General features: G+C 43.4%; 1 protein-coding gene across 1 annotated transcript in view; it reads left to right on the top strand.

The window, feature by feature from the left end:
- The window catches only part of gpr158a (G protein-coupled receptor 158a), a 106,237-nt gene that overhangs the window by 32,324 nt on the left and 54,014 nt on the right, over positions 1 to 19,899 (top strand). The window contains exons 3-4 of the mRNA XM_055928921.1: positions 12,590 to 12,692; positions 15,795 to 16,021. Of these exons, the coding sequence (XP_055784896.1) occupies positions 12,590 to 12,692; positions 15,795 to 16,021 (330 nt within the window). The remainder of the gene's footprint in view (positions 1 to 12,589; positions 12,693 to 15,794; positions 16,022 to 19,899) is intronic.

Genomic DNA, 19,899 nt, shown 5'->3' with positions numbered 1-19,899 from the left:
GCAATCTGTGTTCCAGCGACCTGCTGCCCTGAGCTAACACAAACTCCATGAAGAGGAATGAGAAACCAACATGCCTCAGTCTGCTCCATTAATCTTTCTCAGTGATACATTTGGGAAAACGTATGATGGCACCGCAGTTCCAATGTTGAAAAGCTGTTTAGACTCATAGGCAGGCTACAGATGACATAAAGGACATGGATAGATACGGATACACAGGCTTTTAGCGATATCTATCCATTGAATGTTTAGTTAGGCTATAATGGATTTATGGGAAGAATCACTTATAAATTCAAGGTACCTGATAATTTATAATGTTTAGTGGTGGTAACCATTGATGATGTCTTATTGGCCTCACTGTTTCACAAGTTCACATAGAGAGATGCTGTATGCATCCTCATGGCCTCAGTGTAATAGCATGAGACAGAGGCCTGCCTTACACTGATAGCTGTGAAAAGAAGTGATCCATCTTCATGTCAACGCAGGACAATTCATCTGGTGTGCTCGCCAGCAACGTGTAGCAACCAGACCCAGCCAAAATGGGTCTCAAAATAACATGGCTAATGCTGTTTGGATCTCGTCTGGGTGACCACCCAAAGGGGAGCTCTGAAACACACTGAGCATGCTCGAAGGGTTGGGTTTTGCAGTGTTAGCATTAGCATTAGTTGAGTAGCATCATTGGGCATCGAATTCATTGTCTCTCTAATTGAGTGTGTTTTTAATGAGATAACCAATTAAAGGTCTACAAGGGTATGGTAAGGACTTCACTTTAGTTGAGGCAAAATCGATTGTGCTGAAATAGCAAACAAGGGATGAATTAGTATAAGTGAGTGATGGGACCCGCGCCCTCCCGAAAATGAGCATCAAACACAGACAATGGCAAAAAACTATTGAATACATCAACAATTTAATCAAGCTTTTGTTGACTTTGTCTTCAGGCAAGACCCACAAATTACCTTTCGAAGAGCAGGAGAAAACAGCTTTTCTCCACAATTATCTAGCAATTACACTGACAGCTCCCACAAAAGCCAGCCAAAGACACTTTGAGATAGGCTGGCGCTCTCTGAATATGAAGTGGAATATTATGTTGAGATCCCATGGGTTCCTGTGACACAAATAGGCCTACATGATGCCAAACTTGTGAATTGGGTGCTGGAAGCTAGCCATTTTGCACCAGATAATGTACATAGAATGTGTTGGATATAGCACTAAATAGGATAAAATTGAATGACAATGTATGAACACTTACTGTAAATACTAAATAAATAACAAAGCATCAACATTTAACACACGCACAAGGAATTGAAAGGAAAATGCTAATCACAGTCATCAATGATCAACTGAGATAAAGAAAATCAGTCTTTTTTTCGAGTCTAACTACCGTATGCTTTCTCAAAGATGTTACTTTGTCTTTTTTTGATGTGGAAGGTATATACTCCCCCCATGCAGCCCTGGGAAAGTAGGTGATATTTTAGCAGAACGTCAGTGAGTAACATATTTATCTGTTATTAACAGTGACAGCTTCTCCGCTTGGTTCTCCTTCTACAGGATGAAAAAAAGGTTCTTACTCTTTCATCTCCAGCCATAGTTCCAGATTGCTCGATAAAAATAGCGAATTCTCCTGTTCTCTTGAGGGATTTCCCCGGCGTTATAAACATTGTGTCATCCCAAGTAGGGCCCTATGTCAACGAATGAGGGCCCCTGCTCCTTCTCCTCCTCCGCCCACCCCCACCCCCATTCTACAGTACAACTGATTAGGGGCCAGACAGTGACACTGAGCAAAGGGATTGGGATTAAGCAAACAACACTGATTATTTGCTCTGCCTGTTATGCCACACTGGGGTGTATCATGTGTGAGACATTTGGGTTGGAAGGGATAGAAAATAATCATCATCATTTTAGCGCAACCAGACTTTTGTATCAGACCTTATTATGTGAATTAGCCAGGCAATGTAATGGCACCCCAATGGTATTCGAAGAGCTCAAAGTCCAAAGTGGACACTGCTGAGAAATCTAATTTCCCATGGCCATAACTCCACAGGGCCAGCCAGTTAAGAACATCAAATGCAAAGTTTGGGCTGTTGTCCATGATACTGTTCGTGGAGAGATCACAGAACACGTGTGGATTTAACAGTAGCCTCCGTCGTTGTCTGTACGGGCTTTCCTTAAGCACTGTCCCGTTAATTGGCCATGTGGATAATGTTGGAACTCTGAATTTACATGAAAATGCTTTGAAGACTTTAATACACATGCCCCAAGGCATTCTTTCACATTTTAGTTTCCCATGTCTGTATGAGGCAGAAAGCAAAAGCAGCAAGGAAACAGATTCAGTCAGGGAAGTATGGGATGACAGAAGGGTTGTCAGATACTGTAAATCCAGAGCTCTTGAGTTTAAATACGAATGGGAATTGATCTCAAACCTTGGCTGGTAATTAAATGCAAGTTGTTGGTGTACCTGAACAAGAAACTATACATTGTTGGCTTCAGCAAAAATTCATCGCAATACAGCACATAGAAAAGGAAAGCAATAACTATAATAAGAGGTAATGGGTCAGATCAGTGGAGGACAGATCAGTATCTCACCACACGGCATAATTATGATGGGCCTGAGCTTTATTATATCAGCCATGAAGCTATTTAGGCCTTCTCCCCCCTGGGGCTGTTATGGGCCTGTCAAAAGGCTGAGAGTGGGTGTCCATCCTCTGCCTATGCTCTCCTCATCTCTACTCTCCTTGCCCCTTTGCTTATCAGAGTGTGTACGCCAACTGTACGTTTTAGGAGTGTGTGTGTGCGCGCGTGTGTGTTGATATGTGTGTATGATCAGAGCAATATGTCACAAGCTGTCTTGTGCTAGTCGCCACAGTCCCTGCCTGGTAGGCTGTTTAGCTCAGTGTTTGGTCTCAGTGTTTATCTCAGTACCGTTTAGAGGCTGGCCATTGGACATCACCCAGGGCATTGCCTTTTGCGGACCAGACTGTGTGTGTGTGTGTGTGTGTGTGTGTGTGTGTGTGTGTGTGTGTGTGTGTGTGTGTGTGTGTGTGTGTGTGTGTGTGTGTGTGTGTGTGTGTGTGTGTGTGTGTGTGTGTGTGTGTGTGTGTGATTGTGTGTGTTTGTGTCTATCTGAATGTGTCTAATGAGAATACGTGTGGTGTCAAGATGGTGCTATGTTTAGCAATTCTCACAAAACTCCTGTTGTTTTTCTCTTCTGTCAAACAAAACATGCACTGGCTTAATATCCTCTTATTTCCCCTGAGCCTTCACACGTACTGTAGTCTGAGCTGGCATCTTAGCTGAAGCACACACACACACACAGACTCACACACACACACACACACACACACACACACACACACACACACACACACACACACACACACACACACACACACACACACACACACACACACACACACACACACACACACACACACACACACTTCGACATCATGCCTGCAAATGTTGCGTTTTTAAATGTCATAGAAATCCATGCACCTCCTGAAAATGCTACATGTTTGAAGGTTAAAGCATGCTGGATCTTATTTCAGTATCTCATGAAAACTATGGGATAAGTCAAATCTTGAAATGTCACCTTGTCCATTGGTGTAGCCATAGCGAGCCGAATGGTTTATGACAGGACATCATAGCGGTTATCACTATGAAGATCATTATCATGTAACTACCAGTGTTACTTTGCATGTCTACTATATGGAGGTCCATAACCACTCTCCTTCGCCATGATAACTCCACAGCCCCTCTTTACCTTAAAGAAAACATTCAAAATATTGAAACCTCATATTCATCAACTCCAGCACCACCCCAACATCAACACATGTGAACATTTCGCGTGTCTAGGTTTTATAGTAGAAGATATAGAGTAAAATAGGTGTTTCCAATGACATCATCAGTGTGATTTTAACCAATTATGAGTAAGCATTGCCTACTAATTGTCTACTAATTGGTTGATGATGTCATTGGAAACACTCATCTTCCTCTACCTTTTTTATGCCAAAACAATGAAACGCACCATTTCCACATGTTGGGGTGGTGCTGGAGATGATGAATATGATGTTGAACATTTTAAAAATTTCCCTTGAACTCCTCCCAAAATACCATGCTATACATAGGGATCACTCAGTCCACATCCAGAGACCTATTAGAGAGTTGATGAGGCGCTGTGTTGGACCGGAGGAGTGTGATTGTAATTAATTCAAAGAGAAGTGGTTTATGGGTAAAGGTCTAATGATCGAGCAGTGTACCTACTGAGCAGGTGGAAATGGGAAGGCTTCTGTATCAATTAGCCCAATTGCAATATGTTCCCCCCCCTATTGCATGTCAGAGAGAGTTGAATGAGGAGACCCTCTTATATGTTAACGCGAAAATGTGTGTGTTTGTGCCCATATTAGCAGACTTATTTCATTTCAAACTTTTCTCTAGTATAAGCTATTTACTGTGATTATCTATGTTAGTAAAATGCCCTCGATAAGTGGCTGGTGTCAAAAATGTTCTGTTTATCGTCCCAGCTCTACAGTATATTTGTGGAGCCGTATACCCTGAACCACATGTGTACGTTTTCCTGCAGGCAATACTTATTGTATAATGTGTTTGTACTGGAGCCAGTGTGTCCACCGTTCATTTCTGACTCCTATAGCTACCCTGTCATAGGCTCTCGGTACCGACGGCCCCCCTCTGGCGTGACAGCATGACGCTCTCCAATAAAAAGGCTCTCGCTCCCGGTCACACACATGTCGCCATGGCAATTAGCGTGCCAGAGAGTGGGTGATTGACAGCTGCCACAGCTGTGTTGTAAACAAAGAGCAGTTGTGCTCGTAGGGAGACCTACGGCAACCACTGCATCATACCTTTTCTTTTATGATTAATAGTAGAAATACATTGCATACTGTAGGAGTCTCTGTACATCCACAAGTGCAAGGTGGAAACAGATGGTCAGAAACGGATATCATTATAATGATACTGTATGACAGAATGTATGACAGAATACATATCAGTTTACATCCGTATACCGTGCCATATAATACCTAGCATCCAACTCTCTGTCACTTGTGCTTCTAAAGCTCCTTATCCCTGTGTGGAAAGGTTTATGTATCTTGTCCAAACGGACCATTTTACGGCCCATTGGAGGTAATCCCACTCCTGGCTTGGCCGATGGGCCGATGTTGCTGAGATCACATGTGACGGATGGCAGGTAGCTGGGAAGCAGGCTGCTCCGTCTGGCCTCCTTCGCCGCTCAACACACTCCGGGCCCAGCCCGCATCAATCACCTAGTCAGAGTGGTGGGGGAGTGCTGTGACTATTCCCGGCCCCTCACACTTTTACACACACACACACACACACATGCACACAAACACACACACACAAACACACACAAACAAACACATACACACTTCTCATTTCCCTAGCTAATGCAAAGGGACTGTGTTGAAAGTGGCAGACAGGTCCACTGCGCCCCACCTTCCTTCCCCACACACAGAGCAGATTTCAACAGCGGTTTGTTCTGTCAGATGGAGAATTAGGAATGACTTGCATTTCAAACCAAGCTGCACAAAGGTATAGCCTCAATTGGTAGGAAAATATTTGCAACAAGACATTTCACTTCATCAACTGAGCTAATTGATCCATTTCAGTGATTTCAGGAAGAATCTCACCTACCTGTGCTCTCAGGTCGAAACCCAAACATGACCCAGCAGCAGTGCATGGGTAAAATCGTTGGGGAAGCCAAGCCCCCCCCCCCCCCCCCCCCCCCCCCCCCCAAAAAAAACGTGTGTTGGGATTATTGCATTATTTGCTGTTAATTCATATGCCTTGCGACTGTGATATATATATGCCTAAAGGCCATTACAATAAGAAGACAGCGTCAGAATACATTTTACCACAACTTTGTTCCATCACAAAACCGGATAGCAACTTCTGTCCGGTGAAGTCCAGGAAGCATATTGCATGTAACAGACGGTTACATGACCTACAGCATGGTTAAGCAAGTTAATGTTTTCGACATTTTCGGTCCACTAAACAACTATTTATTTAAAACCACAGAGAGTTACCTCAAGTCGCAAAGAAAACAGGAGCTGCCTCCACAAAACGTGTTGACTCACTCTACTTGTAGAGAAATGCCAATGCCGTCCTCCTCTCTTTCATGTTGACAAAATGGTTTGTCACTCTGTCATACAGTACATGCTTTTATTTTTTGTTGTCCTAGGCTACCTGGCTAAAATATTTGCTCACCAGCCTAACTTCCATTCACGGGCAACGTGAAGCTAGTTACCATTAGCCTTCTACATCCAGGTACTGTACATATTGAACTTCCATCCTCTCAGGTTAGGGGCACAACAATATTTTCATTCATGGTTGGATCAGAACCACCATTATAATCATTGGCCAGTACAGAGAATTAAGTTAAACCGTCCAAATCCGTCTCTCCATCCATGGCTAATTTAGGGGCCAATTTTAACTAGCTAGATAGCCACTGGAGGACAACAACACAACGAGATGCAACAATTCAAGTTGTTTCTGTTAATGATGTATGCTCTCAAAGCATCTTGATAGGAGAGACGCCAAATCCAAGCAGGCTTCCTTTGACACTTTTTTTTTCTTTCGCCAGGACCATTCATAGTTGATCTCGCTCAGTTTAGCTCAATGCTGATTGGGAAATTTTGTATATTTTTCTTGTCAAGGGAGGCCATGTGCTCGCTGGCTTCTCATGCCTTCAATGATATGGACGGCAACAATGTCATACTTGTTTGGACCAGACAGCATCAGATAGATGGCCTACACGTAGAGAGACAGAGGGGCGCTGTATCGCTCGTTCGGATGCTTTCTCCTGTGAGATACATTCAGCCTCTTGCCAATTGAAGGAAAATTATGGAACACAGAGAGACAAAAGAGCTAAAAAATGGTGGTGGTGGGGGGGGGGGGGGGGGCTGGCTTCCGTTGGCCTTCATGAATACACGCCACTGAACATGACACGTACAAAATCTGACCTGCCTGCGATACTCCAGAAAAAGGGTCGCCAGTCCTCCCATAGCTCACAGAAAATAAAATATGTTCTCTGTTCTAAAGGCAACAGAGAGAGAGAGAGCTGCATGACGCTATAGTAGCGTGTTGTCCTGGAGTTGTTCACTGCTGGCCGCTTTGTGAAGCAGGGTGAGCAAAGTTCAGCAGGCCAACACACATTCTTAATGATTCATAAGGTTTGGAAGCATGGTGGTCCCAGTTGACCTTACTGAAGGTCTGAGAAGATGCCTGCTGAGTGGGGAATTCAGAGGACTAATACTAAAAGAGATGGCAAAGATTCAGGAGGAACTGTGCTACACTATCCTATTCTATGGAATTTGAAATATGCTGTATCAATGAAAAACCTCAGCAGCATCATTCATTTTCAAAAAAGTATTTAATGTCATTTCAGCCTGAGCCAGTTATAGGATTCTCTGGCACACTCTGAGGAAGAGGGGTGGAGCTGTCAGGTTCCTGACCTTATTTCCTTTGTTTAGTATGTGTTTAAGTGGTCAGGATGTGAGCTGGGTTTGCATTCTATGTTATGTGTTTCTATTTTGGGTTAATTGTATTTGCCTGAAATGGTTCTCAATCAGGAGCAGGTGTTTTACGTTTCCTCTGATTGAGAACCATATTAAGGTAGGCTGTTCTCACTGTTTGTTGGTGGGTGATTGTTCCTGTGTCTGTGTATGTCGCACCACACGGGACTGTTTCGTTTTCGTTCGTGTATGTGTTCGTTCCTGTTAGTGCGTTATGTTCTCTAGTTCAGGTTTGTTCACATCGTTTATTGTTTTGTAGTTATTCAAGTGTTCTTCGTGTTCGTCGTCTTGTTTAACTAAATTTCATCATGACATCAGACACCGTGTTATGGTAGAGCGCACGGTGTCTCCTGTACGTGTGCATAGCCCGGTGCGGGTTATTCCACCTCCCCGCACTGGCAGGGCTAGATTGAGCATTGAGCCAAGTGCCATGAAGCGGTCCGATCCTTCTCGCCTCTCCTCATCCGAGGAGGAGGAAGAATTAGACGAACGTTACAGGAGCCCTCTTCCCCAACAGTATATTTGCATCCGATTGTAAACAAGATCTGCTGGATGGAGTTTTCCATGGATTTTCATGGCAAGTTAAATGTCACTGAAGCAGGGGCGTAGGCAAATATATATATTTTAGATAGGCCTAAAAAATCTGGATAGGCATTTTTTATACTTATTTATTTAATTTATTTAGCGATTGCACCGTATATTATTTTCGTAATACAATAATTTTATACTAGTGCATGGTACTTGGAGCAGCCTCGTTACATATACAAATAATGACCTATCCCAGCATATTAAAATAAGACAGTAACTTTAGACCAGTTGCCAACAACACAAAACTCATCTTCAGACGCACTTTAATCTCAATGGGCTTACAAGCCTATATTTGATATTACAATTTATACCACGGCGGGCAGTAGTACTATAAAATGGTACCTTACCTTTAGTAGACGTATCATAAGGCGTGACCTACATCACAAGGCGCAAACGGTGAGGTTTTGAGTTGAATATGGTGATGATTTCATCATAATCCAATGTATCTGTAAATTCACTCTCAAAAGACAGCAAACTGAAGTGGTTCAGCCAGGCGTTTGTCATTGATGTGGGAAGACAATTTTTTATCCTAGTTGTTGTTGTTGAGGAAAGTCTCTCCACACTGCATGATGACATTGGAAGTGTGACAATGATCATTAACAGAGTTTATATTAGAGAAAACATCATCAGGGCAGCTGTCAAGTACACTCATTATGGAGGAAAAGTCACTCTTTCCCATGTTACTTTTGCAACTCAACTGCTGAATAGAAACAGTGAATTCAGCATCCTCAATTGATATTGCAGAATGATTGCATGTGGTCTTCAGCTGCTCTTTAAGGCCACAGGTTTGGGATTCTTTGGAAAAGGAGGCTGCCGCTTGCATGATCCTGTATGTGTCTTGTTGAAATCTTGAGTTCAACTCAGTAATCTGTCTGTCTAGAATATTGTTGTTGTTCCCTAATGAAGTTGTGACTACACTTGTCTGCGAATTGTACAGGCAGTTTTCGCTGCCGTGATGCACTCACATCCCAATTACTAATATCATGCTTAACCATCATCTCTTCAGTTAGCATGAGAATTTTATCGAAGTCTCCTCCTGAGTTATCTCTGAACGTAGAAAAGGATTTCAATTAAACCAATACAGTCCGTCACAGATAATGTAGAGCTTTGTAACAGGAATAAGGAATAAACACTTGTTGTTCTGGATTTGTTGTAAGAGGGCATCGGCTTCTAATTTGGTTTGTCCACAAGCCTCTGAAAACTCTGCAAGAACCTCTAAAATGACATCTAGCAGTATTACTCACAGACACTGATTTTGAACTCCACCGTACACCTGTGGATCTTTCTAACTCGATGCATGGTCTTTCGGGATGCAACTCTTTCTGTACTTCTATGAGTCCAGCATGTCTGTGGAATCCACTCATAAATGTGTGTAGCTAATTTACCGTGTCTAAAAAAGTACTGACATGTACCGACACGTTTGCTGCGGTGCACAGAACCGAATTCAGACGGTGGGAGTTGCAATGCACATATACCGCTTGCTTAAATGTTTGCTTTAGTAGGACATGTACCCCTCCTCTGTTCCCTGACATGACTGATGCGCCATCGAAACAAAAACCCACACAGAGTGGGATCCAACTCCAGGGGTTGCAACACTTCAAGTATTTTCAGAGACATTTCTTGTGCAGACAAATCAGCAGTTTCCATAAACCCAACAGCTCTTTCTTTAATCATTCCAGCATGAATGTATCGGATGCACACAGCAATAAGTTCTCGTTTAGATTGATCTTTATATTCATCTGCTAGTATGGCAAAACACGTGGAAGGTGCAGAATGAACTTCATCTTTTATCCTCCACAGTAACAGTGATGCTGCACACTCCAGCAACTCGTTCTGGATTTCGGGGCTCATAAGCGTGGCATTGTGTGGTAGCTCATTAAGCCTGTTTTGTATTTCTGAGTCATACTCTGAGATGAAATTGAAGATTTCTAAAAAGTTACCTTTGTTGACTGCCTCTTGGGTTTCTCTATGCCCTCTGAGTGGAATATCCTGCTTTGCACACATTGGAACCATATCTATGACCACTTTAATATGTGCACGGTTTCTTTCTATAAAATCCATGTTTGCATCACCATGCATTTGGTTCAACACAGTCCCACGACTTCTAGGCCCATGGGTCGCCTTGTAGGATGAACATTTTGCCAGGGCACTAACATGTCATTTGCTATTCTCGTGTTTGCAGCAAGCATTTCTTGTGAGTTTCCAGTTTTTACATTTTTAAATCTTGTATAAATCTGAATTCGACATTTGCCCCAGGAAAGTGCCTACAAAACTTACAATAAATTCCATATTTTGCTTTACTATACTCGTTCCACACGAACTGGTCATACCACCTTGAAGAGAAGCAGTGTGATTTGCCATTTATCATACTTGAAGGGAACTTTGCTAGCTTTGGTGGACGGGCATACCACCTTCATCAACGGCAAACAAATATGTCGGTGGACCTACTGAAGGTTCACCCCCGCCCGCAGCATCAAGAACGAGAGGAGGCCGTGGGGTAGGCAAGCATGCCTGGCTCAACGTGGCATTGGCGGTTGTGATGGAGATTGCGGTTGTTTCTATCATGGCGCCACCTGTTAATGTCTCATTCTGGAAGCTATCGGTAGATCGATCCAAATTATTTTCTGGCACACACTCCTTTTCCTCACTCCTTTTCCTTTTTTGAAAAACCTAGCGATCGACATTTGGTTTGCCATTGCTAGAACTACTAAATGACCTTTAGCTGGTGAGTCAATTTGAGTAAGCTAGCGTTGTAGTGCTTGCTAGCTTATGCGCTACAAAGTTTAGCCATGTGACGTTGGCAGGTTGTTGAGGCAAACTACGGTATGAATTTATTTTAAATGTAACCAATAGTCGGAAGCAAACTTGATTGTCGCGGACTATTTCTTTGTTACATTATAACAAAATTACCCATAGAAAATAAATCTCACATGCGTTTCTTTTAAAAATGTAATAAATTATAACACAATTTATATTGAATAATTTCTGGGACATTTTCTGGGTAGGCCTGAGATCAAACTGGGTATGCCGCTGCACTGAAGTTAGGATTTGACGCCATGTAAAGGGCAGCTCATTGTACCCTATATGACCAATTTGATTTGAATGCACATCCCACTTCTGACACCATATTACTGGGGCGGCAGATAGCCAGCTGGGATGGCAGGTAGCCTAGTGGTTAGAGCATTGGGCCAGTAACTGAAAGGTTGCTGGATTGAATCCCAGAGCTGACAGGGTAAAAATGTTGTTCTGCCCCTGAACAAGGCAGTTAACCCACTGTTCCCTGGTAGGCTGTCGTTGTAAACAAGAACTTGTTCTTAACTGATTTGCCTAGTTAAATAAAGGTTCAATTAAAAATAAACAAAATATCTTGGGCAGGGCTTGAATCAAGGACCACTATGCCACCATACTGCTGAATATTTCTGTTTAAATAAGCTGTGTAGTGCTGATTTAGGTGGCTTGGTGACATCAGTGCTTTGTCTGAGAAGAGTGTCCATTGAGCGGTAACTCTATAATTACCTTGCGATTGCAGATGGTCGGGAAGGAGAGTCTCAAAGGATTTGTCTGAGGGCCTGGTTGACTGTTTTCAGATTTGTAAATGCAGATGGCCTGGCTCAGAGCTCCTTGAGAGACAGACAGAAATAGCGACCTCTTAATGCAAAGTCCAGTCACAATAGCCGCTGCTTCATTTAGAGTAGACGGTGCCACTGCCATTGGCCTTGAACCACAGGTCACCAACACTTCAACACTTCACATCATGTTAAGTGTCTGGTGGAGTCCAATACTTCGTCTTGGTCCCTCTTGTTATCCTGGGATTCTCAACTGAAGTTATATTAATAATCTGGGCTGAGAAAATAAAATCTTGTTTCAGTTTGAAAATGAGACGGTACTCTTAAAAGAAAATAACATTTTGTCTCACTGTGACCCAGATGTTTTAGAAGCGGAATGGAAGATGGAATCAGGTCCCCCGAGACATAGAATTAATAGTTCTCTTTTAATCCTTGCAAATACGCCTGTTCTTAATTTAGATATTAATTACATCTTGTAATTTGGCAAATGCCGAGAAAAGTCTGCCAAGGATGCCCCTTGACGCTCCTCTGGAGCTCTCTCTAACAGGCCTCTCTCTGTTTCCTATCAGCTCAATCAAATGAAACAGCCTCGCCTAATTTAATATGGAGCATTTCACTGGTTTTCCCATTATGTTCATTGATTAAGACGAGGCTTTGGAGGTTTGTGCTCACTGTTGTAAGTGTTTTCATTGGTTAATTGCTGAGAGAATTGAGTGCGATTCTTTGACATATGTTTTTTAAATGTAAATAGAATTACCATTGAGAGCAACTGCTTCTCAAGATGAACACATATACAGTAAATCCATATATTGTCAATTTTATTCAACATATATTGACACCTGTACCTACAGTAGATGCCAAATACTGTATTGTCCTTTTTTCTATCCACAGTGCATGTCTATCCGAGGCCATGGGTTTGTGCTCGACAAATACAAATGCCAGTGCAAGACGGGCTTCTACCACCCCAACAGAGTGGCGGTCAATGGCTTCAAAAGTAAGTAACATTACTGATATTTGCCAACATGTTGCAAACATGCTCTGCGAGGTGTGACATAATTTGGGATGGGAGCGTGGCGAGGACCGAAGGCGAATCATGGTCCTCAAAAACTCGGACAAAATATGATCCTCATTCGTAGCAGCTGCAAGTCGGTGATGTGTTGACCATGCAAATGTATTCAAGTTCTTCTTCTTTCTGTTGTTCCTTCCAGTCGCATATGATGGCTCCTAATCAGGAAGAGGAATTTAGCAGATGTAGCTGTCTGACCCTTTGAACGCTCTCTCGCGACATGTTCAGTAGTGTTAGTAGCATTAGCATTACTGTTGCTATGACGACATTACCGTTGTTTACGGCGACATTGCCGTTGTTATGACGACATTATCTTAAACCCCGCCTGGTGTTGGCACCATGTGGTCCTTTATAATCCTTTATTTAAGGAACAAGATACAGTGGAATCGTCATTTTGCGACCCTCCTTCCTTCCCTCCATTGTGTTAATTAGAATAGGCCCTTGCAGACATGAAGCCCCTGTGGTATTCGGTTGGTCGGGCTTGAAGCCCACTCACACTCCTGTGTTCTCCTCCCAGCTCTCTCCCTCAGTCTCCTCTCATCCCACCCGGACCTCTGCGTGTCTCTCTGTGTCTGCATCAGTCCCCCCCTCCGTCCCTCCCTTCCTCCCTTTATCCCTCCATCCTTACCCACACCCGTCCCTTTTTGCATATGACAGCACAGCAAGAGCTCCCACCACGAAGTTAAGCTCTCTCTCATTCAGAGAGGGGTGGATGTGTCTGTGCGTGTGTGCGTAGCTGTGCGTTTATGTGCAGGGGGGGGGGGGGGGGGTAATTTGATTAGAGCAAACAGAGGCACGTGCCTTACAGACATGTTCTTCAGAAGTTTTGCCCACCACCGGGCCAAAAACAACTGTTGTCTTAACCTCAAAGTGAACATTCTCCTTCCTCAACACTATTTGTAGAGGAAACCGCCACTGTTCACCTTTCCTTTTCGATTCCTTACATTTCCATAGCTTTAGCTTCCAATGAAATTAGGTTCGCTTTCAGACTGTGAGAAACTGAGTCAACAGGAGAAGCAATGAGCCAAATGAGAGACAGCTATGAGTCATACCATCAACCCAATGGGAGATAAGTAGGTATTTTCAGGAGATCAAGGATGTGCAGAGTCATAGATTTCTAAAATAGTCTTTGGTTAAGAGCAAAGTCCCAGTAAATGGGAGAAATGGTTGGAGTTTTACCCAATATCACTGCCAAACTGGCATCACTAAAGGGTTTCTCGCTCTCTCCATCGACACCCCTCTTGAGACAATTATCTGAGCCCACCAGCATTTCCCATGTCCCCTGAATTTGTCCATGTAGAAATAATATGAGCCTTGCACATTTCTCTGTGCTTTAGCCATGAGTATTCTCTGCGGAGTCCTGGTATGATATGCCAGTCGTTGAACCAGGGAAACTGTGTTGACTTTTCATGTTCACACATATGCTTTGATGTTTAGGTGCAGTACAGACACCAGAGAGAGCTTAGGTTTCATCCTCCAGGCTTTCACTCCGTCATAGGGTGGCAGGTAGCCTAGCGTATAGAGCGTTGGGTCATTAACCGAAAGGTTGCTGGTTCGAACTCCTGAGCCAACAATGTGAAAAGTCAGTCAATGTGCCCTTGAGCAAGGCACTTAACCCTAGCTCCAGAGGCACCGTACTGCTATGGCTGACCCTGTAAAACAACACATTTCACTGCACCTATTTTTTTTATTTTTATAGAGGATACTGTCATAATTTTAAAAAGGCTGTTTACTTAAAGGCCCAGTGCAGTCAAAAACTTGATTTCCTGTGTTTTATATATATATGTCCATACTATGAGGTTGGAATAATATTTTAATAATACTATAATAATAATAATAATTGTGAAAATTATGATAATGCCTTTTTAGTGTAATTGCTGTTTGAAAAACTCCCTCAAATTTCTTCATGTTTTGGTTCGGTTGGAGTTTTGGCCTGCCTGGGGACATCATTATTAGACCAATAAGAAAGAGAGTTCCAAACCTCTCTGCCAATAACAGCTAGTTTTCAGTGTTCCCCTTATCACTCAGACCACTCCCAGACAGTCCTAGCAATATTCTTTCTTGAGAAATTGCTCTTTGCTAAGAAGCAATTTTTGTTTCTTTTTGTCCATTTGAATTGAAAACATTCTCAGCAAGGTATTTAATTATTGCCCAGAAATGATTTGATATTGAGATAAAAATGGCTGCATTGGACCTTTAACACAAGAGCCGAGTGAGTCATTTAGACTCAATATGAATTCAACATTATAAACAAGATGTGTTTCTATGCCCTCATTCATACAGCCAATCAAACATTCAGCGACGTTTAAAGTGTCCGTTACTTAGCTATGGCTTTAGCAATGTCAGGTGTAGGTGTATGTACTGCTGACAGAAACACTATATTACAACAAACAGTATGCCACCCCTCCTTGTTATATACAATGGTACACAACATAAATCCTTTTTTACACACTGAAAAGGATGTCATCAATGATCGAAGATGTGGAAGTTAATCAATGGCACCCTATTCCTTTAGAGTGCACTACTTTTGACCAGGGCCCGGGATCTGGTCAAAAGAAGTGCACAATGTAGCGAATAGGGTGCAATTTATGCACATGCTGGGTCTTATCTTAAACAATAGCTGTGAAATTCCAATAAATGGAGGTGAGATGATATCATGATGATGATGATGATGCCGAAGCCAGAGAAGATATTAGAGATATAAAGGCCTGGCACAGATGGTGTTCGAACACCCACGTAGAGACCTACAGGAAACCACTGGAGGAGCAGCCACAATCAGAGAGAAGGGCCTATGTTTAACACGTTTAAGGAGAGTCACTTGAACAGGGTGAAAGGTTACGTTGACATGAGGAGTCTGGCTCCCTCTAATTGCTACAAAGGAGCTAAAGAATAGCACTAAGTAATTTACCAAATAAAGCTACCATAAAGTACTACAAAGTACCTAATTTAGGTGAGTGTTGAAGTGCCATTTTATTGGAAATTGTTTTTATGACCCAGGTAAAAAATCTTTAAGAAATCTTTCTGTCACAGGTTGGGGCAGAAAGGGAAAAGCTTCAGACGGGAGTCCTAACCTGGCCGAGGGGTCGTCCAGCGACTGCCTGCCCTGTCAGGAGGGCTGTGCCTACTGCAAGGATGACACGCCCTGTGTTGCTCGAAGCGACAGCGCCCTGCGCATGGCCGTGCTCTCCTTCCAGGTCCTGTGTATGCTGGTGGACTTTGTCAGCATGGTGATCATCTACCACTTCCGCAGGACCAAGGTGAGGCACTATTCAGCCGTCATTCATCCCCTTTAACGTTGATCATAATCACTATTCATCATCTATTACATTGATATATGATATATTAACATATAGTTCATGACTTAATACATGTTATTCATGTTATTTTCCATCCTAATTCTTCATCTATGTTGATGTATTTGTTCATGGATGACTTGATACATGTTATTTTATCCTATTAGCCTACATTGTTTTATTCATTAATGGATGACTGGGTCTATCTGATCCTTTTCCTTTTCTTTGTTCTTGAACCTGAATGAGAACAGGGGCACACACTGCACTGTACTTTTTGAACAGAATGATAATTGCTGTATATTTTACTGTATAGATTGTACGTGTTTTGACCATATGGCCATGGGTAGCTCAGGAACATTCAACTAGTGTATTATTCATGGGGATACCTCTTCTAACAGTTCAGAGCACCACAAATAATAATTGACTCTATCTGATTATACATGATTCATTGGCACACGCAATCTGGTACAGTTTGGCACATTGATGGCAGAACTAAGGTTCCAACTCTAAGCTTTAATGCCGATTGACATGTTTAGTTGGCATTTGCACCAGTTCAAAAGTTGTGTCTTTAGTTTCAACTGAACTGGAGTGGGTTTTCCAAGACATTCGTGGCACTAAGATCAGCGTTCGTCCCTTGCCAACCAAATGTCTCACTCTTAGACTCTATGAGAGGATCTTAGCTACAACGTTTTGGGAAGTTCACTATAGAGCTGGGCTTCTATCCATGAGATGTTTCAGAGTAGGAGTGCTGATCTAGGAACAGGTCCACCCTGTCGACATTATCTTATTCATTATGATCTTAAAGGGAAAACTGATCAGATCAGCACTCAGCAAGCATTAAGAATATGGGCCCTGATGTTCAGCATATGTTATGAAGGGAGAATGTTAGTACAATGAAATTGAGAACAGTGCTGTAGGTGCATACCTTAGGTAGATGATAATAACTATGTTGCGTCTAAGACAAGGGTTTAGTCTAGGCCTCACTGGTAAGTAAGTCTTGTCAGAGCCAGAACATCTTAAAGGGTAGGAGCCTATTACCTATCTTTTTAGCATGAGGCAGCTTGTACAAGTACACCCCCTGGACAGGATGCTAGACTTTCGTAGGGCCGATCCATCTCCTTAATGCTGAGTGCCAAGCAGGGTATTATGTCCCATTTTTAGAGTCTTTGGTATGACTTGACTAGGGATCGAACCCGAAACCGTTCAATCTCAGGGCAGACACTCTAACCACAAGGCTACTGAGTTGGTACGTGGAGGGATCTGATTTCTCTTAACAAGATTCAGTTTCTCCATGGCTGTCCTAGATGCTATGGGCTTATAAATAGATCTGCCTAGCTTCTCCAATGCCCACACACTCTCCAAATCCCCCAGGCTTCTAACAGGAAAATAATAACATCTCTGAGATAGAATAATCTTGGGTACAGTGATATTCTTTGATACAAGTAAAAAATTCACGAAACTTCCTTGCCATGGATGTGGAATCCTCAAGAATGTGTGTACTGTAGACAACAATACCTACCTAGAGAGTTTTCATCTGTATTTTCCATAGCTGTCTACATACCACAGTCAGAGGCTGGCACTAAGACAGCATTGAATGAGCTGTATTCCGCCATAAGCAAACAAGAAAATGCTCACCCAGAGGCGGCGCTCCTAGTAGCCGGGGACTTTAATGCAGGGAAACTTAAATCCGTTTTACCAAATTTCTATCAGCATGTTAGATGTGCAACCAGAGGAAAAATCTCTAGACCACCTTTAACTCCACATACAGAGACGCGTACAAAGCTCTCCCTCGCCCTCCATTTGGCAAATCTGACCATAATTCTATCCTCCTGATTCCTGCTTACAAGTAAAAATAAAAGCCGGAAGCACCAGTGACTAGATGAATAAAAAAGTGGTCAGATGAAGCAGATGCTAAGCTACAGAACTGTTTTGCTAGCACAGACTGAAATATGTTGCGGGATTCCTCCGATGGCATTGAGGACTACACCACATCAGTCAATGGCTTCATCAATAAGTGCATTGATGACGTCATCCCCACAGTGACTGTATGTACATACCACAACCAGAAGCCATGGATTACAGGCAATATCCGCACTGAGCTAAAGGCTAGAGCTGCCGCTTTCAAGGAGCGGGAATCTAACCCGGAAGATTAATAGAAATCCTGCTATGCCCTGCGACGAACCATCAAACATGTAAAGCGTCAATACAGGACTAAGATCGAATCATACTACACCGGTTCTGACGCTCGTTGGATGTGGCAGGGCTTGCAAACCATTACAGACTATAAAGGGAAGCACAGTTGAGAGCTGCCCAGTGACACAAGCCTACCAGACGAGCTAAACTACTTCTATGGTCGCTTCGAGGCAAATAACACTGAAACATGCATGAGAGCACCAGCTGTACTGGAAGACTGTGTGATCGCGGTCTCTGCAGCCGATGTGAATAAGACCATTAAACAGGTCAACATTCACAAGCCCGCAGGGCCAGACGGATTACCAGGACGTGTACTGCTAGCATGCGATGACCAACTGGCAAGTGTCTTCACTGACATTTTCAACATCTCCCTGTCTGAGTCTGTAATACCAACATATTTTAAGCAGGCCACCATAGTGCCTGTGCCCAAGAACACTAAAGTAACCTGCCTAAACAACTACCGACCCGTAGCACTCACGTCAGTAGCCATGAAATGCTTCGAAAGGCTGGTCATGGCTCACAACAACACCATTATCCCAGAAACCCTAGACCCACTCCAATTTGCATACCGCTCCAACAGATACACAGATGATGCAATCTCTATTGCACTCCACACTGCCCTTTCTCACCTGGACAAAAGGAGCACCTATGTGAGAATGCTATTCATTGACTACAGCTCAGCATTTAACATCATAGTGCCCTCAAAGCTCATCAATAAGCTAAGGACCCTGGGACTAAACACCTCCTTCTGCAACTGGAACCTGGACTTCCTGACGGGCCGCCCACAGGTGGTAAGGGTAGGTAACAACACATCCGCCACGCTCATCCTCAACACAGGGGCCCCTCAGGGGTGCGTGCTCAGTCCCCTCCTGTACTCCCTGTTCACTCATGACGGCCAGGCACGACTCCAACATCATCAATAAGTTTGCCAATGACACAATGATGGTAGTTCTGATTACCAACAACGACAAGACAGCCTATAGGGAGGAGGTCAGAGACCTGGCCGTGTGGTGCCAGGACAACAACCTCTCCCTCAACGTGATCAAGACAAAGGAGATGATTGTGGACTACAGGAAAAAGAGGACAGAGCACGCCCCCATTCTCATTGACAGGGCTGTGGTGGAGCAGGTTGAGAGCTCCACCACGTCACTAACAAACTAACATGGTCCAAACACACCAAGACAGTCGTGAAGAGGGCACGACAAAACCTATTCCCCCTCAGGAGACTGAAAAGATTTGGCATGGATCCTCAGATCCTCAAAAGGTTCTACAGCTGCACCATCTAGAGAATCCTGACTGGTTGCATCACTGCCTGGTATGGCAACTGCTCAGCCTCCGACTGCAAGGCACTACAGAGGGTAATGCGAACGGCCCATTACATCACTGGGGCCAAGCATCCTGGCATCCAGGACCTCTATACCAGGTGGTGTCAGAGGAAGGCCCTAAAAAGTGTCAAAGACTCCAGCCACCCTACTCATAGACTGTTCTCTTTGCTACCGCACGGGAAGTGGTACCGGAGCGCCAAGTCTAGGTCCAAGAGGCTTCTAAACAGCTTCTTCCCCCAAGCTATTAGACTCCTGAACATCTAATCAAATGGCTGCCCAGACTATTTGGATTGCCCCCCCCTCCCCTCCCCCCCCTCTTTTTGC

The sequence above is a fragment of the Salvelinus fontinalis genome, chromosome 7, assembly GCF_029448725.1.
Source record: "Salvelinus fontinalis isolate EN_2023a chromosome 7, ASM2944872v1, whole genome shotgun sequence".
In the NCBI taxonomy this organism is placed as follows: domain Eukaryota; kingdom Metazoa; phylum Chordata; class Actinopteri; order Salmoniformes; family Salmonidae; genus Salvelinus; species Salvelinus fontinalis.
This window is presented reverse-complemented; position numbering and strand designations above follow the sequence as displayed.